This window comes from Astatotilapia calliptera, chromosome 15, assembly GCF_964374335.1.
Source record: "Astatotilapia calliptera chromosome 15, fAstCal68.1, whole genome shotgun sequence".
In the NCBI taxonomy this organism is placed as follows: domain Eukaryota; kingdom Metazoa; phylum Chordata; class Actinopteri; order Cichliformes; family Cichlidae; genus Astatotilapia; species Astatotilapia calliptera.
The window spans coordinates 16,127,095-16,150,609 of NC_137436.1; the positions used below are offsets into that span (position 1 = coordinate 16,127,095).

The window sequence follows — 23,515 nt, forward strand, 5'->3', positions numbered from 1 at the left end:
TATAAATGTACGAGAGCGATCTGTCTGCCTGCGTCAATTTCTACTACAACATTCAGGATATAACATGACATGAAATCCTGGATCGATCCTGGATCGATCAGTGGTTCAGGCTGCTGGTGGTCGTGTAATGGTGTGGGGGATATTTTCTTGGAGCATTTTGGAACCCTTAGTACCAACTGAGCGTCCTTTAAACACCACAGTCTGCCCGACAGACACAAGCCTGGAAACTGAAACAAAACTCAATAAAAACTAATGAGAGAGAAAAAAACTCAATTAACTCTGTGTTTGAGAATGTTGCTGATGTCCAGGTCATAAAGTGCTCTGCTGCTATTGGCTGTGCGCCAGATTATACGAACTGATTTACCGGCAGTCACGTGTGGTTCGCGAGTCTCCGGAGCGGGGAGGTATTTAAATGAGCTCCCTTTCACGTCGCCGAGATAATAACAGACTGAAATAATCAAAGTTTGAAGGCGGTTGAAGAGTTACTTCACTTCCTCTTTTTCTCTCTGTCTTTCCAGTTGGGTAATACCTCCTGTTCAGTTCAGGGTTTGCTTCAGTTCCTGTTACATGATGGCTGAAATAAAGCGTTAGTTAGGAAAATGTGGCGGAGGGTCGGGTGCCGTCTATCATAACAGCCTCGGTTGAAGCCGTTGGAGTGCTTCTGTGTTGCTCAGCGGAATAACTGTCAGCTCTAAATGCATTTGAACAGCGGATTTGTCTGAGGTCTGATTACAGGATAAAAAGATGTACACTTTCCAACTTGTATTTATCCTGGCTGGAATCTCATCCATTCGTGCTGGTAAGTCAATTTTAGCATTTTATGCGTCGCATAGTTGGAAAACAAAATAAGTATTAAAGGGATTTCCAGATATGCTGAGCAATAAAACTCAGTTCTGGGCTTTATGGGAAATGCCCATTTTTTGTTTTACTTTCAGTAATGAAGGGTAGCTACTCTTGCATGTGTGCTTAGACCCAAATTTACCTACAAATATTCTCACTTTGAAAGAATAATAACCTCCAGCATTTTAAATAATTATGATCTGAAATAAGATCAGAATCCTAAACTTTTTAACTGTATCAGAGTTTTGCTTTGAATGGTGTTATTTCTGTTTAAGTATGCATTACTAAGAATGACTCGTTTTTCTTCTAAAAGCAAAGATCCGGATAGGTGGTAACCATATGTGGCTCCATTGATTTAATAAAACACCTCATTTTTTAACCAAAGTGAACAGAACCTGATGAAATGTCTGACAATCCTTCTCCGATTACTGAAAATCAACAAATATTCTACATGGAAGTGTCCCTGCTTGTCTAAATATTTTCCATGAGGACTAGAAGAGAAAAAAAAAACAACTTATGCAATAACAAATCTAATCAGATTGAAAAGTTACAGTGCTTTTCCTTTCTAACTTGTACAACGTTACACCTATTCTGGGAACTCCTCTAATGGTCTGTTGCTTTTCTTTATAACAGATGATCACATTGTCCTTTTTAGATAAGTTAAAGTAACAACACAACAATTAAATATTGTAAAAATAGACCATCCTTCTTCAGTGTAACAGTTTTATCAGGAGAAATGTGCTAAATAATCTAAACTATCCAAACTACATTACAAACTACATTATTAACAAGTCTTTATACATGTTTTCCCAACTTGAGGGTGAGGTACCTCCAAAGGGCCAGGGAGACCTCCGGTAGTCTCATTGATTCATGGGACTCAAACACCATGAATCAAAGGTAAAATATGTATTAACTCTGGCGTAATATTCTTCACCGGTTTTATAAAACTATGAAATTATTTGTTAATGTTTCAATTCGATTCAATTCAATTTTATTTATATAGCGCCAAATCACAACAGCAGTCGCCTCAAGGCGCTTTATATTGTACAGTAAGTAATGTTAAGGTCGTGTCTCTGTCATGCCACCACAGGGGGCACTGACCTCTTGGAAGTCAGGGAACAGGGTACATATGGTGCTAAGCATGAGAAAAGCAGCTTGATTCAAACCAAATGCAGTGCAATACACGTTTCAGACATCACACCTGTTCAGAGGAATTTTGAAGATTTAGTTTGTTATTGTTCAGTCACTAAATGTGAGTCAGAGCACCAGCGATCGTAGTTTTCACAGAAATTTCTCAGAAATTTTTCTTTTTAATTGATGACGGTGTAAGAGTTGATGCTGTTTGGAGCATGTCATCTTGTTTACATAGCAGACTCAGGGTCGTGTCAGATCGTCACGATGCTATTATTTGTAATAATGAATCTCAAAGAGCTCATGTACCGTTAATGTGAACTGAAATCTTTCTGTGGCTGCTTCACATAATAAGCTTTAAACCTGAAACTGTTAGTGAGCACTAACAGAAAGTATTGTGAATTGATAGCATACTTTCCATGAATCCCCCCTGAGGCATTCTGCAGTATGTTACAGATGCAAGGATGAGGATCAGGCGTAGGAACTTGAAATGAGACATTGTGGGAATCTGACTAAACTGCTTTCTGATCTAAATAAAGGTTCACAGGCTTCTAGATTTACATTATTCAAGTCACTGATTGTGATTGGGCCTTGGACCACCCCAGACTCTGTCTATTCTCTACTCTCAGTGCCCAAACAATAATCTTTTTTTTTTAAATAACTATAAGCTTCTCTAAGGATGTAAGGCTTAGTCTACACAAAAACAAGCAAAAATTCATTTTTCAAAAACGTCTGTTGAGAAGTGGATCATGGGTAGGTTTTCAAAGCGTAAGCTATTGCATTTCAATTAAGTGTTATTGTTTCCAGGGTTATGGCATTACTGGCCTGCTATGCTGCTTGTCTTACTGTAGCTAGCACCTGGGATTTTCCTGCTGTAACTCATCAGAATGCCTCCAGTTAACACAGACATGGCAGTAAAAACTGTTTAAAATACTGAAGATATGTCCATCCTGCTGATTGATGATCGAGCTTTTCAGGGTGATCACAGTTAAGACTCATTAAAAAAACAAAAACAAAACAAAAACTACCTGATTCAACGCTGGCTGTCTAAAATGGAAACTTCTGGTCATCAAAAAATAAGCTTTAAATGTTACATGGAACGAACCTGTTACAGCTAAAACTTGCACAAGCATGCCAAATTAAGTAAAGTTGTGAGCAAGCTATAAAGTCATCACATTAAAGGATGGAATAAGCATGATCAGTTTTTCCAGGTAAGAAAACTAACCTGGGCATGGACGGTGTTATGGTGTCGCTTTGATGAAATTACAGAACGAGTCATCAAAGAAAGTCTTGTGTATCATATCGTATTCATTTTAGGCTGCTGACATACTTGATTGACTCATTCATCTCAGTTGCGAAACTTCTACGTTGCAGCAAACAGTGCAAGAACAGCAAGAATAAGAAAAAGATTTTTCTTGATAGCTTTGCATTATTCTGGATGTTACACTGGTTATTTTTGCATTTCGAATGCTATAGATTAATGTTTTAACACTTTTAGTGATCGTGACTTTATTACATTTAAATCTTTGCATAAGATGCAAAGCCTAATTAACAAAACTTTCTCTTGTATCACATTCAGTCTCCAGTTTGCACAGATTTTTCTGCTGATTTAAAATTGTGTTGGACTAAGAAGTGGGATTAGATTACAGTTAGGTGAGCAAAAAGTCTCAAGCCACTCCTCATTTATTTATATTTTCTTGAGAAAATGGGGAAATAACAAGCTTAAAAGTCAATATTTGGTATGACCACCTTTATTTTTCAGCACAGCCCAAACTTTTAGGAATAATTCTCCAGGCTCCTTGAAGAACATTCAAAGCTCTCCTTTGGATGTCGGCTGCCTTTTTGTTCTGTTCTGTGTCAAGATGATCCCACACTGCTCGATAAAGTTGAGGCAGATCCATGAATGATAGTGCTACATTGTGTGTTTTTTATATCCTGGTATGCTTTCACTGCATTGGTGTATTTGGGATTATTGTCAGGTTAAATAATGAAGCCATTTCCAGTCAGGTGCTTTCCAGATGATACTTCATGGTGGATCAAAATTTAGTGGAACTTTTCTGTGTTTGGGTTCACATCTCAGGTTATTTTTCAGGTTTTTGTTAACTTTTTTCCTCTTTCTTGAGGACACGTTCATGTGATCATGTGCTGCAGAGTATCTTTTTTACTGCTTGCCACTTCTTCTTTTTTCCTCAGTTACTTTTAAGGACACACTGCACACTATGCTGACATATGCAGAGGTTTCGACTAATTCGCTCTTTGGGAACCAACTGGTTGATGCAAAATCCTATTTTATGCCTGTCAGACTGTGTTTTTAAGACTTTCCAAAAACCTAGAGAACTATTCCTTTTTTTTTTAAAGAAAAATGACAAGAAAGTCTGATTTCCTGGAAGCAAAAATATGAAGAAATGAGAATTGGTTCAAGAAAAAGAAAGGAAGCTGGGTAAGAAGAACTTCGTATTCTCAGAGTAGCAGACTATGACCCAACTCAAGTGTAAAAAAAACCCTCTGTACAAGAGGAAGTGTGGGCTAAATACAAAAAAAGTGAACAAACAGTCGAGGCTGGTATTGTTGCAGTAAGGAGTCAGACCAAAATGTAGCACTCAGAAACAAGGGTTAAAACTAACAAGCAGCTTTATTGCTGAACTTCAACTAACCACAAAATAATGCAGGTTAAAAAATAAGAAATACACTCTTTAAAGAGGGAAAATCAACAAGAAGCAAGGACACAGCCAAGAGGAAGAACTGAGACAATATATATTCACACAGAATAATGAAGGGAAGGGAAACAGGTGGGATCACAGCTGGGGCTCATTACAACTGACAAAAGGAAATAGAAATACAAATAAGATACAAGTAAGAACAGACACCAAAATAAAACAGGAAAAAACAAAGCACAAATGCGCAGGCTTGACACAATGACAGAAAGGTGAGCAAACACTGAGAGACCAGACAGACACGGGGACACAGGTGAGGAAAGGGGTAAGAAAAGATGATGAGTTAGATAAAACCAAGACACATGGACTCAATGAGACATAATCAGAGAAGAAGAATTTAGAAGTTGAGTGCTGGAGGAAATAAAAAGAATAAAATGAAGTGGTCCTTATAGATCTTTTTTCTACTCTACCTGAGCACTCTACAACATGCCTCAGTCACCCGTTCACACCCATTCATCCATCCATCCATTTTCTTCCGCTTATCCGGGGCCGGGTCGTGGGGCCAGCAGCCCAAGCAGAGAAGCCCAGACCTCCCTCTCCCCAGCCACCTCCTCCAGCTTACCCGGAGGAACACCAAGGCGTTCCCAGGCCAGCCGAGAGATATAATCTCTCCAGCGTGTCCTGAGTCTGCCCCGGGGGTCTCCTCCCAGTGGGACATGCCTGGAACACATCACCCAGGAGGTGCCCAGGAGGCATCCTTGTCAGATGCCCGAAACACCTCAACTGGTTCCTTTCGATGTGGAGGAGCAGCGGCTCTACTCTGAGCCCCTCTCGAATGGCCGAACTTCTCACCCTATCTCTAAGGGAGAGGCCAGCCACCCTTCGGAGGAAACCCATTTCCACCGCTTGTATTCGCAATCTCGTTCTTTTGGTCACTACCTACAGCTCGTGACCATAGGTGAGGGTAGGGACGTAGATCAACCGGTAAATTGAGAGCTTCGCTTTTACACTCAGCTCTCTCTTCATCACAACAGACCGGTACAGTGTCCACATCACTGCAGCCGCTGCACCAATCTGTCTATCGATCTCCCGCTCCCTTCTCCCATCACTCGTGAACAAGACCCCGAGATACTTAAACTCCTCCACTTGGGGCAGGGTCTGGTCCCTGACCCGGAGTGGGCACGGACGAGACCAAGACACCCATTCATGCAAGCGCTTTTTTCCTATGCTTTAGTGCTTTCTGTGAGCCAGCTGTTTTCCCTGTTTCTATGCATCTGATAACCTAAGCAATCCATCTGCCGGCTTCAGTTTTTGCTACAGAGACAAAAGAGTTTTTTCAATTACCTTAATTAAAATGATCATTTCCTCCAGGCCCCAACAGCAACACCTGCAGTGTTTACCCTAAAGATCTATACATCAAAGCGGGAGAGAACATCACGATAACATGTCAGAGCGCGTGCGATGGCACGAGCAAAATCTACTGGAAACTGAACAACGATCGCATTGATGATAGCCTGTCCAGCATGTTGAACCGCACACACACAGTCTTGTCACTCAGAAATTTCACTCACCCTCGTGCGACATTGCAGTGCTATACTGCAGATACTCAGCAAGTCATTGGAGGCACCATTATAGAAACGTACTGTAAGAAGTCATTTTCTTCCATTACCAACATAAATATAGTTGAGCATTCCTGCATTAAAGGGAAATGTAGGACATTAATAACTTAATTTCTCTTCAGCAGCAAAACCCAGAAATATTTCATGTGTCCATTATAAGCTTAATCAAGAGGAAAGCGGTGGCTTAGACAGCCTCACATGCACATGGGAGCATCACATGAATCCCCCAGTGAACTATGCCGTAGAGAGGTAAGTTTTGTATTTTCTTTCTCTTGTGTATAACAACTAATGTAGATTTTTTTCCCTTTGTTTTAATGCTTCTTAAATTATTTAATAGATTTTTCTTTCCTTCAGTGTTTTTTATAAACAAAAGGAAATTTTACAATGCCACTCAAAGAAAACAACATGCACACTCACAGAACTATTCACACTTCGAGATGACAACATCACTGTTACCGTGAAAGCCACAACTCATCACTGGAATGTTTCCTCTGAGCCTCGTACATTTGCGCTACATGACATAAGTAAGTGACATGGATTACATTGCATATAACTATATTTATGAATGTTTTTGATGATGTTGAAATGTCTGCTACTCAGGTAAAAGTCTTCCCCCAAAGGACCTAGAGGTGGCTGACTCTGCAGGTTCGCTCTCAGTTAAATGGCGACGACTTTCTCCGTTAGAGCCGGGTCGCTGTGAAGTCAAATGCAGGAAAGTACGTTGCTCTTTCATTACATGCACAGCTGCTCACTTTGAAACAATAACAAGAATTAGTTACGACACTGCCATAAAAATGCTGAATGAAACACAACAGTTTCAATGACGATGACCACAAGTTATGTCATTTTCATACATTAAACAGCAAGTTACATAAACAGATTTCCAGGAAGACAAAATAAAAAGGAAGTCCCAAAAAATGTGTCATCTCGATCTACAGTCATGTCAAAAAACAATTCTCCCACTGGAATTAAGAGAGTAAGCAGCAGCTTGATGCTGCTATGCAAATGCACTAGATTAACTGATGAGCAAGTGTAACTAGCACTAACATAATCAGACAGTCTTTCTAGGAATTAATTTCCAAGTAAATTCGCCTCCAGGTCAAACTTTGAAAGGACTCTTCAGGAGTCAGTTAGCATGTGAAATTTTAAACTTAATGACAGCAAAATTAGAAAACGACTGAACAAGTAAGACTTGTTTGGAAGGGATGCCAAGAGAAAGCCTCTTCTCTCTAAAAGGAACATAGCAGCACAGAAATGTTTGGCCATAATGCGCACGACCACCAAACACAACATATCAGCACAAACAGCTCATAGCAGCTGTCACAGGACCTGGGCCCCTTGTAGTCATTGAGTCAACTATGAACTCCTCTGCAAGTATTCTAGAGTCAGATGGGACGAGTATATCTGATAGTTCAAGCTTTGCTGGAACCGGGCATGTGCAACCGGACAGTGATCCCAAGGACAGCAGCAGAGCTACACAAGAATGGCTGAATTTCTCTGAAAAAGAAATTAATAAAGCTGTTGCAATGACCCATTCAATGTCCAGTCCATCTGACTGAAATGCTGCGGCGGGACATTACGAGACAAATTCCCACAAACCTCAATGAAGCAATGTGAGAAGCATGTGAGAGACTGATGAAGTCAAACAGAAAATGGCTACTTCGATTTGTTGCTGTTAAAGTTTGTTCTACAAGCTATTAAATCCTGGGCTGTACTTATTTCATCTCATGTGTTGTGGAAGTTTAACTTAATAAAGCCCGCAGACAAACGGTGAGCGTAGCTGGCATCCTTTAATTAAAAAGAACAAAAAACCCAAACTTGGTGGGAGCAGCCATCGCGGGGCAAATGACCAGCAGAGTCTCTCCTGAACCCAGAACAGCCCTGGGTTTAAATACCTTCTACAGAAACAAAAGGCAGTGCACAGCTGTTTACACTCCCTTGCTACCTGATACAGTGGTTGAAAACAAAAGACTCTTCCTGTGGAATTGTCTGCTTCCTCCCAACTTCCTGAAATAAAATCACATGGCTGTTCAATGGCATGAATAAGGTGTGAGACATTGAGACCTGCTAAAACCCAAGTAAATAATGTGAATAATACATAAATAAAGGAAATTCTAATACACATGTTAATAGTTTTGCCTAGAGTCTTGTGAAAGTTAATTTAGTTGGTTAAGCAATAATGTTTTAAAATAGTACCCAATATGTGCCTTAGCTAAAGATTTCTGTCCAGAAAAAAATTATATATCTAGTCATAAACAGTATTTGCGTCATCAGATGCAAAAGTGCAGATGGTATAAACTGCTATAAAGCTGTGGAATGGGAAATAAAATGTAGACACTATATAAGCTCTTTTTGTTTCTGCCAACATGTTTGCAATATTTAACCCTTCATGGCTAACTGGGGACTTGTTTCACTTCCAGGTTTTAGCTGGAGGAGAAATTGTCGAGGTAAGGAAAAGCTGGCTTATCTCAAACCTCTAATCTCTGCGGTATTTGAGGAATGCAGAAATAAAAACACATTTGCTGCACAGGTAGTGAAGGTAAAACACAAATTAGATAACCTGTAATCACCTAAAAATCATATGCAGTGGTCCCTCACTATAATGCGGTTCACGTTTCGCAGCCTCGCTGTTTTGCAGCGCATTGTGTTCTGTGTCCTGATTGGCTGTAGACCATTAACAATCAATCTCGTGCTGTGTCTCCTGCACAGTATAGAATGCGTTCAGGTAGTCAAATTTACATAAATCTTCGAGCTGTGGCAGTGTGACTCTGAAGAGCTGTACTGTATGTTTGTAAGTTTTCTCCCCAACAAACTCAACAATGTTGACTAAACGTTTTTGCACCGTCAAAGGCAACCAAGGGTTCCTTTGTTTTCATTCTATAATACTGGACTTATTTTTCTACGAAGGTTTGAACTTTGAGAGTGTTTAAACAAGAGATAAAAGTGTGAAAATCTTCATGCCTGTCTGAGAAAAGTGCATAAAGTGTGTAGTGACGGGTTTTTACAGCCTTAAAACATTTATAATAATTGTAAAAAAACCAAAAATTAACAAAGTCGGCTACTTCGCGGATTTCACCTAGAGCTGTACTGTATGTTTGTAAGTTTTCTCCCCAAGGGACATAAAGCTGTGGAATGGGAAATAAAATACATACATGAGGGACATAATGGATATACTGTGCTAGTTGGAAGAAACAAATAGAAAATAAATAAGCAGCATGTGATATTTCTATAGCTGAATATTTAGGCTGTATCCATAACTGACGCAATTGATTTCTCAGTATATTCATTTTTAACTTCATTATAAAATATTTTCAGCATTCAATTTTGACAGCGATTTGTTTCGAAATGTTTCTAAGAATTAAAAAATATTATAATACTAATATTATAATATTCCTTTTAATTAAGTTACAATTAATTATCTTTAGATAAGATTAAACATTACTTTTAACAAATAAAAACATTCAGCTAAAGGATGACTTCTGGCAAATAGTGGTGACATTTGGCAAGAAAAGTATTTTACTTAATGTAATAAATTATTTAAAAAGAAATCTAAAACTCCTCAACTTCAAAAAAGTTCCTTGTTGCATGGATTTTTTTCCCTGGATAATCAATTCAACAAAATAAAAAATAAACCTTTATAAATCTCGATTCTTTTTAAACATGCACCCTATAAATTTAGTGACTGTTGGTAAAAGCTTTGAGTATGTTTTAGAAGTGAAGTGATGTTCCTAAGAAGAAATGTTTGTTTCTCCTAGTGTGACCACAGTGAGACTGGAAACAATACAAGACCATATTGTCTACTAAATGATGAAGCTAATGGGTCCATCATGATCAACAATGTGGATTCCTGCACTACCTACGGCTTTTCAGTACGCTGTGTTTTGGGGAAGGCCATCTGGAGTGACTGGAGCAAGGAAAAACTACATGTGACCAAACTAAACAGTAAGCATAGGTGTAACTTTGTGCTGAACATTGGGGGGGGGGGGGGGGGGTCAAGATCTCTGAAATGAGTAAAGAAAATCAACAGCCTTGAATTGGGATACAGCCCATGTGTTTGCAACAAACCGTTTATTTTGCAAATCGAGCTCAACACTGCCCCTAGCGTCCTGGAACACTTCCGTTGTGTTTTGGAGTTTGCCTGTGTTTTGTATTTTGTACGTGTTTTGGAGTTTGTATGTGTTTTGTATTTTGTATGTGTTTTGTATTTTGTACGTGTTTTGGAGTTTGCATGTGTTTTGTATTTTGTACGTGTTTTGGAGTTTGCATGTTTTGTATTTTGTACGTGTTTTGGAGTTTGTATGTGTTTTGTATTTTGTACGTGTTTTGGAGTTTGCCTGTGTTTTGTATTTTGTACGTGTTTTGTATTTTGTACGTGTTTTTTATTTTGTACGTGTTTTGTATTTTGTACGTGTTTTTTATTTTGTACGTGTTTTGGATTTTGTACGTGTTTTGGAGTTTGCATGTGTTTTGTGCTTTGGATTTTGTACGTGTTTTGGAGTTTGCATGTGTTTTGTGCTTTGGAATTTGTAAGTGTTGTGGAGTTTGTACATGCTTTGTCTCTAGGGGCCACCTTAGGTTTGAGGCCCTGAGAGGGAACATTATCAAGGAATGTTAAAGGAATGAAGTCTGAAACATTTTGAGTTGCAGGTTTGGACTTGAATGTGATAATACAAAGTCAAAAGTTTAGTCTTTTATGCTGTGTAATATGACTGTAGTGTTTAAAAAAAAATACCTCCAGAGAACCGATGTCATGTAACACGAAGATGAGGGTCAGTCTACAACTTCTGCAGCAGAATTACTAAAAATAATGAACTGCGATGGACTTGCGGTCTTTGACGTACCCCGCAGCTCACATCGAGAGAGCTTGGATAGGCTCCAGCTCCCTCCGTGACCCCGAACTGGAGAGGCAGTTCACAAAGTGGATGAATGATTGAATTATTCGCTGTAAACACGTAGTTGTTTGCAGCGGTTACCATGAGCTCCAGGATATTATTTAACGTGTGAACAGACACACTGCTTTCTCCTTTCTTGGCTTCAGACCAAAACCGTTGACAATTTTCAAATATAATAATATTCTTGCCTGCGTAAAATAGTTTTTCTTATTTTGACCTTTTACAGAGAATCATGTCAACCTGCGCCTGTGGAGAAAAGTGTCTGAACTGGAAGAAAATGGACTTAGAAAAGTCCGTGTCATGTGGAAGGTAAGGAAATATCTCATTGGTGTCTTTAAACAGCAGATTTCTGTATGTTCTATTTTTTTATGTGACAAGCTTCAAATTATCCACACAGGGTATTCCTAAAGACTGTGGAGGCACATTTGATTACACCATAAAACAAACTCATGACAGTGAACACATGACTGGAGGGAATTATACCTTCTGTGGCAACACAACTTGTGATGTTGTTGTAAACCAAGATGCACACAGAATAAATCTCACAGTCTTCCAGAATAAAGAAGTTCTTGTGGTGAAGTCAGTTTATGTTCCGGCCGTTGGAGAGAGTAAGTTTAAATGCTTTTTACTGAGCATTTTTAATGGGCAATTATTATTGATGTACCAGATTGCTTCAGTTTAATGGACAAAGGCTTTGCTGTGTTGTCAAGCAATTTGCTTCTTTTTTCTTTCACTTTATCTAATCGGCAGGCCTTCCTCAAGTTACCAACATCCAGACCTTATCTGATGACAAAGTTATTAAGGTCAGCTGGATGGCTCCTATGCAGCCAGTCAGTGGGTATAAAATTGACTGGACCCAGGATGGAAGTCAGTACCACTGGAAAGAGAGCGAGTACACGAATGTAACACTCAGCGGTACGTTAGAGAGCAGTGTGATAACGATAAATTGATGACAGGCTGATAGATGGATGTTTAATAAATTCCAAGGGAGCCTTGTGGCTGGAATCTGAGTCATGCCGATTTATTGGCAAAGACATGATCCATTTGTGTCTTATCTTCCAGCATCATTGGTTCATGGGTGTAGCAAATTATGCATAGCCTGGGTGAGATAGATGTTAAAAGCTGCTCTGTAATCCATTATACATTCTACAGAAAAACAGTTATTTCTTGAAAACTGTGTCCTGAGATGTGTTGCAGTTTGCGGTGTTTCTTTGTGCTCAGTTGTGTTTAAGCAAGCAGAGGAACAGCCAGGCTAAATAGATTTACTCACAATGTTTCTGTGAAGGTCTGGTTCCACGGACCAGGTAAAATCTGTTTCTTGTTTTTTTTTAAGTATTAGAAAAGACACTATTTTTCAAAGGTTAACAAACAAGGACAATCACCGAAATAGATCCTGTATTTGTATTCTTCATTTCCATTTAGTTTTTGTAGGTCTGCTTCAATAGCATCTGTGTTTACTTATGCTAGGAAGCTGCTTATTGTGAAGCTATTACTTAATTTTTTCTTGTTTATCACAGTTCTCACCCAAGTGCCTTTCATAGTGTCCCCACTTTTATTTCTTCTACATTTCTAACCCTGTAGTCATCTCAGGGCTTCTCAAATCTTCTCTCATAACTCTTTGGATGCCTTCAGAATCAGAATCAGATTCCTCAGATGAGGAAACAGATGACCTAAACTATTTAATTATAAGCATAACTGTTAAAACAAATAAATCATTCTTATCCATTGTTGCACACATATTAAATCTGAAACGTATACTAGATTATAATAGATACTAATCCCAAGAAGCATTTCATCATATAAACAGATCATAAGAACCACTTCACTTGGTGCACTTGGAGCTTTGGTATGTTTAGATTACACAGCTTTTGGTACTTTAGTTATACTCTTGATAGGCTTCTAGCTAAAATATTACCATAGCTAAAGGCGGTATCATATAAAGCATAGAACAAATTCAAATTTGGCACTAACAGCACAAAACTCCTCTAAGGGATGCACGTAATCACTGTTGAGCTGTGTGGCTAAAAAGCTAAACAAGTATGCTGTAACAGTCACTTGCTAGTTCTCTGTCATCAGTTTTCAGACTAGTCTTCCCCCTCTCTTACAGGCCTCCAGGAAAAAAAGCCATATAATATCACAGTAACGCCCCTCTTTGATGACAAGACAGGTCAGGGCACAAAAGTCCTTCATGTTTGCTCCAGTTTTGGAGGTAAGTAATTCAGATGTTTGGATGTATACACTACCAGCAAAGGTTTGGACACACCTTATCATTTAATGATTTTTCCTTGTTTTTATGACTATTTACATTGTTCTCACTGAAGGCAACAAAACTATGAATAAACACATATGGAATTATGGAGAAAATAGTGCTGTCAGCATTAATGTTGTTAAAAATGACGTTAACGCCATAACTGCAACCCATAACCGACTGGCTGCACGGCGCAAATGCATTAACGAGCTAACTGCGCTGAAGCGTTGACGCCGTGCAGCCCTCACACGGGGCGAGACGCGTTAACTCACTAACAGAGATTTGCGTTAATGCGGTTATGGCGTTAACGTCATTTTAACGAGATTAACGCTGACAGCACTAGTAGAAAACAAAAGAATGTGAAATGATTAAAAAAATGTTTTATATTTTAGATTCTTCAAATTAGCCAACCTTTGTTTTGATTACTGCTTCACACACTCTTGGCATTTTCTCGATGAGCTTCGTGAGGTAGTCTCCTCAAATGGTTCTCCAACAGTCTTGAAGGAGTTCTCAGAGATGCCGAGCACTTGTTGGCCCTTTTGCCTTCACTCTGCGCCCATCTCATCCCAAACCATCTCGACTGGGTTTAGGTCAGGTGACTGTGGAGGCCAGGCCATTGGGCGCAGCACTCCATCACTCTCCTTCTTGGTCAAATAGCCTTTACACAGCCTGGAGGTGTGTTTTGGTGTCACTGTCCTGTTGAAAATCTAAATGATGGTCCAACTAAACGCAAACTAGATGGGATGGCATGTCGCTGCAGGATGCTGTGGTAGCCATGCTGGTTCAGTGTGCCTTCTATTTAAAATAAATCCCTAACAGTGACACTAGTAAAGCACCCCCGCACCATCACACCTCCTCCATGTTTCACGGTGGGAACCATGCATGTAGAGACCATCTGTTTACCTTTTCTGCATCACATGAAGACATGGTAGAACCAAAGATCGCAAATTTGGACTCATTAGATAAAAGCACAGATTTCCACTGGTCTAATGTCCTTGTGTTTTTTGGCCCAAACAAATCTCTTTTGCTTGTTGCTTTTCCTTAGTTGTGGTTTCTTAGCAGCTATTTGACCACAAAGGCCTGATTCATACAGTCTCCGCTGAACACTTGATGTAGAGATGTGTCTGCTACTGGAACTCTGTGTGGTATTTATCTGGGCTCTAGTCTGAGGGGCTGTGAACTTGCGATTTCTGAGGCTGGTGACTCGGATGAATTTATCCTCAGCAGCAGAGGTGACTCTTGGTCTTCCTTTCCTTGGGCGGTCCTCATGCGAGCCACTTTCATCGTAGCGCTTGATGGTTTAAGGCGACTGCACTTGGGGGACACGTCTATTTCTTGTTTCTCTTTACTTAGCTGGTTGGTTCTTGCACAACTGCAGTAACCAACCAACTGATGGTCCCAACCTCATTAAGAAAGCAAGAAATTCCACAAATGTACCCTGACGAGGCACACCTGTGAAGTGAAAACCATTTCAGGTGACTACAACATGTAGCTCATCGAGAGAAAGCCAAGGGTTTGCAGCACTGTCAACAAAGCAAAGGGTGGCTACTTTCAAGACTCTTAAATATAAGACATATTTATTTATCATTTTTTTCTTTGCTACATAATTCCATAAATGCTTGCTTCATATATTTGATGTATTCAGTATGTATAGGGGTAGGCAACTCCAGGCCTAGAGGGCCGGTGTCCTGGAGGTTTTAGATCTCACCTTGGGTCAACACACCTGAATCAAATGATTAATTCATTACCAGGCCTCTGGAGAACTATGTCATGTTGAGGAGGTCATATAGGCTTTTAAATCAGCTATGTTGGATCACGTACACATCCAAAACCTGCAGGACACCGGCTCTCAAGGCCTGGAGTTGGACACCCCTGATGTAGAAAGTAGTAAATATAAAGAAAACTCATTAAATTAGAAGGTGTGTCCAAACTTTTGACTCATTCTGAAACAGTACTTTTTAAAATGCTGTCCCAAGCTGATGTTGCCCATGTCGCTCCTACAGATCCAGACAGCATTGCTATCACAGTTGTACCTAGCTACCGACAAGCCTTTGTGAGCTGGAATACGAAATCACAGAAGGAATGCAGCGGTGCTGTTCAAAGCTATACAGTCAACTACTACAAGACGCAGGATGTACTGTATCTCAGTGAGTACGCAACGCACTTGTGCGAAGTTTGCACACTTTCATATAACGCAACATTCATAGCATTTCTTTAATGGGTTTCTTCCAGATGTTACTGTGGATGGCAAAATGAGGAACGTCTCTTTAAAAGATCTGAGTCCAGACACCCAGTACACCGTCAATGTCGATGCCAGGGCTCTGACCGGAATATCAAAAAGCAGTGATGAGAAATTTACAACCACAAAATTTGGTAAGTGGTCTATAAGAGCTCTGACTTAGAGGAATGATTCAGAATGAGCCTGTGAGCGGATTATCTTTGATTTGGTGCACCCAATACCACCCTGATACTAAGTTGGTGAATAATCAACAGATGCATCAGCACAATAATCATGCTTTGGCATGTCAGGCCAGTAAAGATTGTTATTTCAGTCAATAGTGACACAGTTTTATTTTTTCGTTTTGTTTTCTGGATTGAATAAAATACAGCAAAAAATGTTTTTGCTTAGTTTAGTCCATTCAATGTCTGTGTAGTTTTATTTATTTTATGTTTTTTAGCAACCTTTATATTTAAATCCACTCAAAACATTCGTGAGTTAAATAACTCAATGGCTGTTGTTACCAGTCATGAACCTGTGTTTTCCTACAGTCGAGCTTTAACCAAACACAGCTCAACTGACTCATAGCAGTAATAACAGCCTAATCCCGACATCAGTGCCAAATATTAAAATTTGATGAGCCTCAGAGAAAATCTCTTTATGGCCTCGATCCAAAGCCTTTGTGTTTTCCAGCACCTTGTTACCTTGGCATGTATCTAAGGACGCAAACAAATAGAAACATTCCTGAAAGTCAGAAACAGGATGCTGCAGTTTTACTGCTCTGAGACCCACAACAGCACTTATTTGCTGACGGCAGACTTGACAACTGCAGAAAAAGTTTAATAATTAATGACGGCTCATTTATTTTCCATAAAATATTAATTGTTTTTACAGACAAAAAGGCGTGGCAGGATTTACTTTGCTATTGTAATATTATCTACAAGTCTATGACCATGGGCATTGCCATGGTCGAAATTGGTCACAGCACAACAGCAAAAACTGAACCAAAAACCTAAAACTCAACAACTACTCTGGTTATTAAGTGGTTTTGAATCTCCACATGCAGTCATGGTAACAAGAAAGTACACTCTCTTTCAGCTCAGGTTTTTTTGTATCAGGATATAATACAAGTAACGCAGTCGTTAGCAGGTCTTAAAATTAGGTAAATGCAACATTAAAGCAACTACAAAACATGACATATTATGCTGTGCCATTATTTATTTAACAAAGTAATCCAAAAATGCAGTGTACAATTAGACAGTGCAATTAGGTAAATGAACAAGTATGGCTTGTTTAGAAGAGTTGCACATGGCAGTTAGCTTAGGCATGCAACGTTGCACCCGAACAAACTGAGACTTCCTGTCCTTTGGATGAAACCAAAGTGGCGTCATGAACTGGTCATGTAAGGCAGGCAGGAATGGACCCTAGATGCAGACTCATGGAGGTGAAAATGAACTCAGAAAGTTTTATCGGTTTTATTGCTGGATGGCTGTACTACAAAACTAACTAAATTTGGAATATACATGAAATTAAACACGCAGGTAGGCAGAACACACGGTGGGGAATGAGGAAGAACGCTGGACAGAGGGAAACAGAGGGCTTTAATATGCAAAGAATGACAAGGGAACAGGAAACACATGGGGAAGACAGCTAAGACAAATTAGACATGACGAGTGAGAGAAAGCAAAACTAAACACACTGAAGAGGGAATGCAAGATTTTCACAATAAAACAGGAAACAATGGTGATGACAATGATGACAGGCTGAGGAACAAAGATAAACATGAAAGGTGGGGAGACATGAAATGAAACACAAGGATGGGAAACCAGGCACAAAGACACACACACAACCCACATAAACACAGACACACAAAGAGGGACACAGAAGGACACAGACACAAGGGGAAATGTAATATTCAAGGAACTAAATGGGGAATATAAGAAACTCAATACGGAATAACTAAGACTACTAATGAAAGTGACTCAGGTCTGTTGCCCCAAAGGATACAGGAAATGTGCTGATTTGCACGACATAGTCATGTCTGATTTTAATGCATTTTCCTCTAAACGCTTGATGATTACTGACGTCATGACTTTTAGCCTCATTGTTTCTGCAGAGAGATTTCTCTAGAACAAAACAGTAAAGCATTTACAGTATATAATTTAATGAAGAAAAAACAGTATATACCTCTCTGCAGAAACAATGAGGCTGTATCCTTTGGGGCTACAAACCTGAGACATTCTTCTAGAGAAGTACGTCATGCAGCGGGTTGACGGGAACAATGAGGCGACTGCTGAATGTTACAGGTACTGTCAGAAAGCCACCAAAGGCAGATTACAGTATATAGGAGTGATACACCAGGCGTGTGATGTTCTCCTTTATAGTGGACAGAAATTATTTTTTGGAGTGGAACAAATAATTTGTGTGGCATCTTATTTAATGCAGAACACCTGATTGTTATTTAAATAGTTTGAAATGGTTATTTAAAAAAAGGTAAAAGGTAAATGGCTGCAAATAACTTTGTTGTCTGCAAAACTTGTGCAGAGGATTTTAAAATTAGCAATTTATATTTGCATTTAAAGTTATGAAATATGATTCATTAAACATGTTTATGGTTTTTACAGTAAAAAATATAACTTTTTCTACTCGGATTTTATGTTATTTGTCTAATTTTAGATCTATTGTGTTACTACAGTTTGTCTCAATGAAAACATAACTGTAGATTCAGACATGTGAGGTTGTGCTGAAAATAATGATACCAAACAAGGCAAAGTAAATAGTTTTTAAAGGTGAACTGTAGCAGTAAAATCAAAAGTAGTCAAAAACGGCCAATTATAGTCTGGACCCAGAAGGTTAAACATTTTTTAAAGTAATGCAATAGTTACTTTTCCTAGTAACATATTACTTTTAGAATCTTATAACTCAGCTACTAACTCAGTTACTTTTTTGAAGAAGTAACTGGTAACTATAATTAATTACTTTTTGCCCAACACTGGACATGAGAGACTGATAAATTCATACCGAAAACAATTACTTTACATTTGTGTTGCTAAATGTGTTCTACGAGCTACTGAGTCACGAGGTATACTCGGTCTTTCACACAGTGCTTCTTCATTTTCACTTTTTTTAGACCATTTCACAGTGTTATATGTCACGAGCTGCTGTTGATCTCGGGTTATATTTACCTAATTTCGAGACATAAACAACACTTTAAAGTCATTTATTTTTATGTACACTTAAAATGGTACAAATGATCTATGTCTGGTGCTGATATCACCAATTTAAACCGTGAGAAGCAAGTAAATGGTAAATGGCCTGTATTTATATAGCGCTTTACTAGTCCCTAAGGACCCCAAAGCGCTTTACATATCCAGTCATCCACCCATTCACTCACACATTCACACACTGGTGATGGCAAGCTACATTGTAGCCACAGCCACCCTGGGGCGCACTGACAGAGGCGAGGCTGCCGAACACTGGCGCCACCGGGCCCTCTGACCACCACCAGTAGGCAACGGGTGAAGTGTCTTACCCAAGGACACAACGACCGAGACTGTGTTTGAGTGTGAAGTTGATTGGCTCATTAGGGCAAGGAGGGCAAGAGGAAGAGGTTTGAGCCACCCTTGCGGTAAACACTTGTCTGTCTGGGTAGAACGTCACCCAGATAACAGTCAAGAAGTACCTGAAGCCGTCTTGACGTTGATTCACCTCCCTTTGGAACTATTTATCAACCATGAGAAGACACTGTGACAGATTGCCAGCCGACGGTTGATCAGTGTTAAGATATTTGTTTGCGTGCTAAGAACTAAGATCCTAACCTCTAATGTTATGACTCACTGGACTAGTATCTGAATTAAACCGAATGTTATGAACTTTTTCTTTTCTTTGCTGTGGTAATACTAATTATTTAAAATTGTATAAATCCAGTCAGTGATTTTTTAAGAGTGTTTAATGTCTGTTCTGCAAAGTGCTCAATGATCAATTGAAATGTCTTTAACAGATCCAGGGCTTGTTACTCCACTCAGTGTCGCTGGAAGCGTTATCATCTTCCTGGTGTTATTTCTCGGATTATGCATTGCTGTTCAGTAAGTTTCAGTCTCTTTTTGTTATTGATGATTTGTTACGAGCTCCTTTTGAATGCAAACACTGAACCAAAAACATTTCCAGGCCATCAATAGTGGAAGACAGGCTCTGATGTGTTAAGACATTGTGGTCATGTTGTGATTACATTTTTGGCACCAAACACTTCTACAGATTTCTTCCTAACAATGTGTTAATGATGTGTGTTATTTGTTTAGATGGAAGAAATTCCAGGAGAAGCCCGTGCCAAATCCAGCCCTCAGCTCTGTGGGTGTTTGGGCATCGCAAAGTCAACAAAAGGTGACGAGGATGTCATGGCCCTTGATTTATAATGATGAATTTTGCGGGATGGGGCGGTGATATTTTCACATGTAGTTTAGGCTTTTGAGTTATTGTTTCCTCTTCTCATTTTTACTTCGTTAGTTTGCTTTCTCATTTGTCTTCTTTTAGTTTTTCAGATTTATTTTTGTCCCCACCATCTGTTTTGATTATGTGCACATCTGTCCTGTTTTTCTCCCCGTTTCTAATCCCAAATCACTCCTTGGTGTATAAATAGTCCAGTCGTTGTGTCTGTTCACATGGGTTTTCTAGATTTTCTTTGTGCTCATGTGTCTCTGCTTGTTTTTAACTTCACTATGTGTGTTATTATCTGAGGCTGTCCAGTGGGATGCATTATATCTGCATTAATGTTGCTGAAGAAGTTGCATGATTAAATTGTAGGTTTTTCATTGTCAAGCAAAAAAAGGTAGAAATACATCAGCTTGTGCTTTCTTGAATTGTAGAGAAGCTGAATGTTATTCTATATTTCTGCTAAAGTGACTACTTGGTAATTTACTTTCACATTTTACAGTGTGAGGGTTTTCTGTTTTACCTTGTCACATGTGTCAGCAAACTGAGTCTCTCTGACTTTGTTGTGTTGAATGAAAAAAGCTGTTTAAGATGTTTTTTCTTGATCATTGCACATCCACCTCAAATTTCTGAGATCTGAAAAAAAGATTCTGTGATTTAATCAAAAAGTTAACTACCAAAATCTGGCGGCTGGATTAATAAAAAATAATAATTGGTATTTTCAGTTGTCCTGAAAGTGGTTTTCTGAATATCATCTTAAACAGTTTCCCCCCAGACTTCCTGAGGCCTATATTATAAAGGAAGTTCAACACAACCAGGCTTTCTTTGCCTTAGCTGGCTTGACAAAACATAAAACCCCAGTTGGAAATAAGCACTCAGCACTCTGATCAGGTTTATTAAAAACTATAAAAATTTGTATCCCACGGAGACACAAAAATCCCTTTAGTTTGTCAGAAATTAGTATTATGAAATTAGTTTGACTGAACAAGTATTTTTGGTGTGTTCTGTATTTTTGTAGTCACAGTTCTAGCAGTGAAGACAGATTAGGCTCAAGTATAAAAATATGCATACATTCTTTGTATTACCAAATCCATATATGCACGTTTACAATGCAATGATGGTGCGATACATAGTGTGTAACTTTAGAGCTGGGCTTAGCTTTATCTCTAGAGGAAGATGGCCTTACATTTGACTCTATTCAGTGACTCCAAGGTGACTGTAAAATTAGCCCACATGAATATTTGTGCTGATATGCTATGTTTGCATAACTGCAGAGAGCTCTAATATGTTCTGATGGCACTTCAGGTTTGAGTATAGTCATGCAGTCAAATACAGTCAAATGACACTGAGCAACATTTAGTAAGGTGCAATGTCTATAAATTCCTCAACTACTCCCAATGATAATCTCCAAAATCAATCTTACTGGGCTGACGGATATCGCAGGTCCATGAATAAACTGTCTTATGTGTTTGCTCCATTTCTTCAGTTTTCATTTTCTGTAATTTGTCAGATTACAACTGAAAAATCTGATCTAAAAATCAAATGTAAAATTTGGTGGAATTCGAGCTTCAGCGATTAAAACAATTCAAGTTGGAGGATTTTAAATGACCCTTTTCTCCCCTCATGTTTTTTTATGACAGCTATCACGGTCCAGATTCATAAGCATTCATGTGCTGCTCTTTATTTACCTGTTGCCATGGGGAATCCTGGTATCAGAGCTTCACCGATGATTGCTATCCTCTTTCACGCATGCATTCTTCACTCAGGGTGAACATAATCAGGGCTGTTTCAACTCTCTGAGTTTATAGCAACTCAGAGTTTATGCTTTGTTGAACCTGCTTTCTGGAATGGCACACAGATGTTTTACAGATGTTTTTTGTCATAGTTTGAAGTTTCTGTCTTGAACTCATTTATGTGTCCATGCACTGTGACTCCTTTAACATCTTCCCTCTTCCAGAGGTCCTCTATCCTGAGTTATCATGTCTATGTAGGGTTTAGCTTTCACTGACTACAGAAACAATCCATGCCCGAGTCTTGATAATATATAAAAGCTGCTGTAATTCATCCTAGCTTTTTGTTTTACGGCTCCCTTCTGTCTGTGTGTTTGTATCCATAGGGAATCTGCTTCCAGCCATTCAGAAATCCATCTGAAAGCCACTGTGATACAGTATACCCAGAGAAAGCGCAGAGCACATCTACCCCTTCATTAGTTACAGGCTATGATACTAACACAGCCAGTGAATACATAGTGGACTACGCAAACTCAGGAATGACTCTTGGTCTTTATACGGAGGATGAAAGTCCAGTTGAACCTGCAAAGACGCCTCCCTCTCCTGGAGAATCCACTGCATTAATTTCCTCAGACAGCAGCACAGCCAACCCCTATCGAAGTCAGAGTTCTGGGGAGAGTCCTGTCCCGGAGACTGAAAAACTGAGTAAGCACGTGCCAGTAAAACAGCAAGAAAAGGCATTACTTAAGACCATATATGTCACATTAGACATGATTGAACAAGATCATAAGAGGTGAGAGCAGTGAAGGTAAATGATGCAGATAGATTTGCAGTCAGTCAGCTGTGAAAGAAATAGATATGGTTTGATATGACTGTGTGTGTGTCATTAAGTTGCCTAGCACTGTGGAACAACAGGATACAAACATGTTTAACCGTTTTTGTGTATGTAGTAGCTGCTTTATTAGGTCATCTCAATGTATTCAGCCGTACAGGAAGAATAGGTTTCATTTAATGTGAAGAGATGAAAAGATTTAAGGATATGAGTTATCACCACTGAAAATATGATATAGTGTTCCCAGGATTTAGCATTCTAGACATGCTTTGCTATGACACTGATCCTGGTTTTATGTACAGTCTGTATTATAGTATTGTGATATTTTGTTGTAAATATTTTAGCCATGTATTATATGCTTGATGTTTGTTGAGGTGTGACTCGCTGCATTTCTTTTTGCTTTATCGCTTTGTGTCATTTGTAAACTGGAGGAGTCATTAAAATGTAAATGTTGTTATTGTGTTGATAAATATTCACCGTGCAGAAGCGTCTCTGCCATATGTCTTGTAAACAGACAAAAACAAAAAAGTATGGAATAAAGTGAATAAATGTTGTACTTGACACCCTGTTTTGTTATTTGATGACAAAATGTTTGAAGTATTCTGCATGTAACCATATATTAGTGTGAGCAAGGCTTTGTAATGTGCATGGCACTGAGTGTAATTGGAGAAACCACAGTACACATTCATAAGAAAGTGAGCCAGCTCACTTATATTTTCCACTAATGCACTGTTAGACTGGTGAAAGGGAAAAATGTGTTAATATTTCAAGATAAATTATGCACACATACACCAGTGTTCTATGGTGTTGTGTGGTGTACACTCACCTCCTCCATGAATTTGGCATAAACAACAGGATTGGATATATCCTGTCTTGTATCAGTGGTGCAGGCTGCTGCTGCTGGCGTATGGTTATGCGGGAAA

The 23,515-nt window shown here is 39.0% G+C and overlaps 1 protein-coding gene across 4 annotated transcripts; it reads left to right on the forward strand.

The window, feature by feature from the left end:
• Nucleotides 1-431: 431 nt before the first annotated feature.
• On the forward strand, nucleotides 432-23,153 carry LOC113006580 (interleukin-6 receptor subunit beta-like). Of its 4 annotated transcripts, none has more exons than XM_026142636.2 (16): nucleotides 432-799; nucleotides 5,997-6,269; nucleotides 6,367-6,493; nucleotides 6,599-6,768; nucleotides 6,845-6,960; nucleotides 8,665-8,691; nucleotides 10,000-10,186; nucleotides 11,363-11,445; nucleotides 11,534-11,744; nucleotides 11,887-12,051; nucleotides 13,244-13,345; nucleotides 15,388-15,531; nucleotides 15,617-15,757; nucleotides 19,603-19,687; nucleotides 19,901-19,982; nucleotides 22,147-23,153. In XM_026142636.2, exons 1-16 carry the CDS (start codon nucleotides 745-747, stop codon nucleotides 22,555-22,557), a joined length of 2,379 nt encoding a protein of 792 aa, XP_025998421.2. In that variant the 5' UTR covers nucleotides 432-744; the 3' UTR covers nucleotides 22,558-23,153. The 4 variants fall into 4 exon arrangements, with proteins under 4 accessions (XP_025998421.2, XP_025998422.2, XP_025998423.2 ...); XM_026142637.2 differs by having other exon boundaries at nucleotides 433-799; nucleotides 6,370-6,493; XM_026142638.2 differs by lacking the exon at nucleotides 5,997-6,269 and having other exon boundaries at nucleotides 435-799.
• Nucleotides 23,154-23,515: the final 362 nt, after the last annotated feature.

Coding starts and splice junctions, on each gene's coding strand:
- LOC113006580 (XM_026142636.2), top strand. CDS start 745: ATGTACACTTTCCAACTTGTATTTATCCTGGCTGGAATCTCATCCATT. Junction 10,187..11,362: donor ACATGTGACCAAACTAAACA/GTAAGCATAGGT, acceptor GACCTTTTACAG/AGAATCATGTCAACCTGCGC. Junction 19,983..22,146: donor CATCGCAAAGTCAACAAAAG/GTGACGAGGATG, acceptor TTGTATCCATAG/GGAATCTGCTTCCAGCCATT.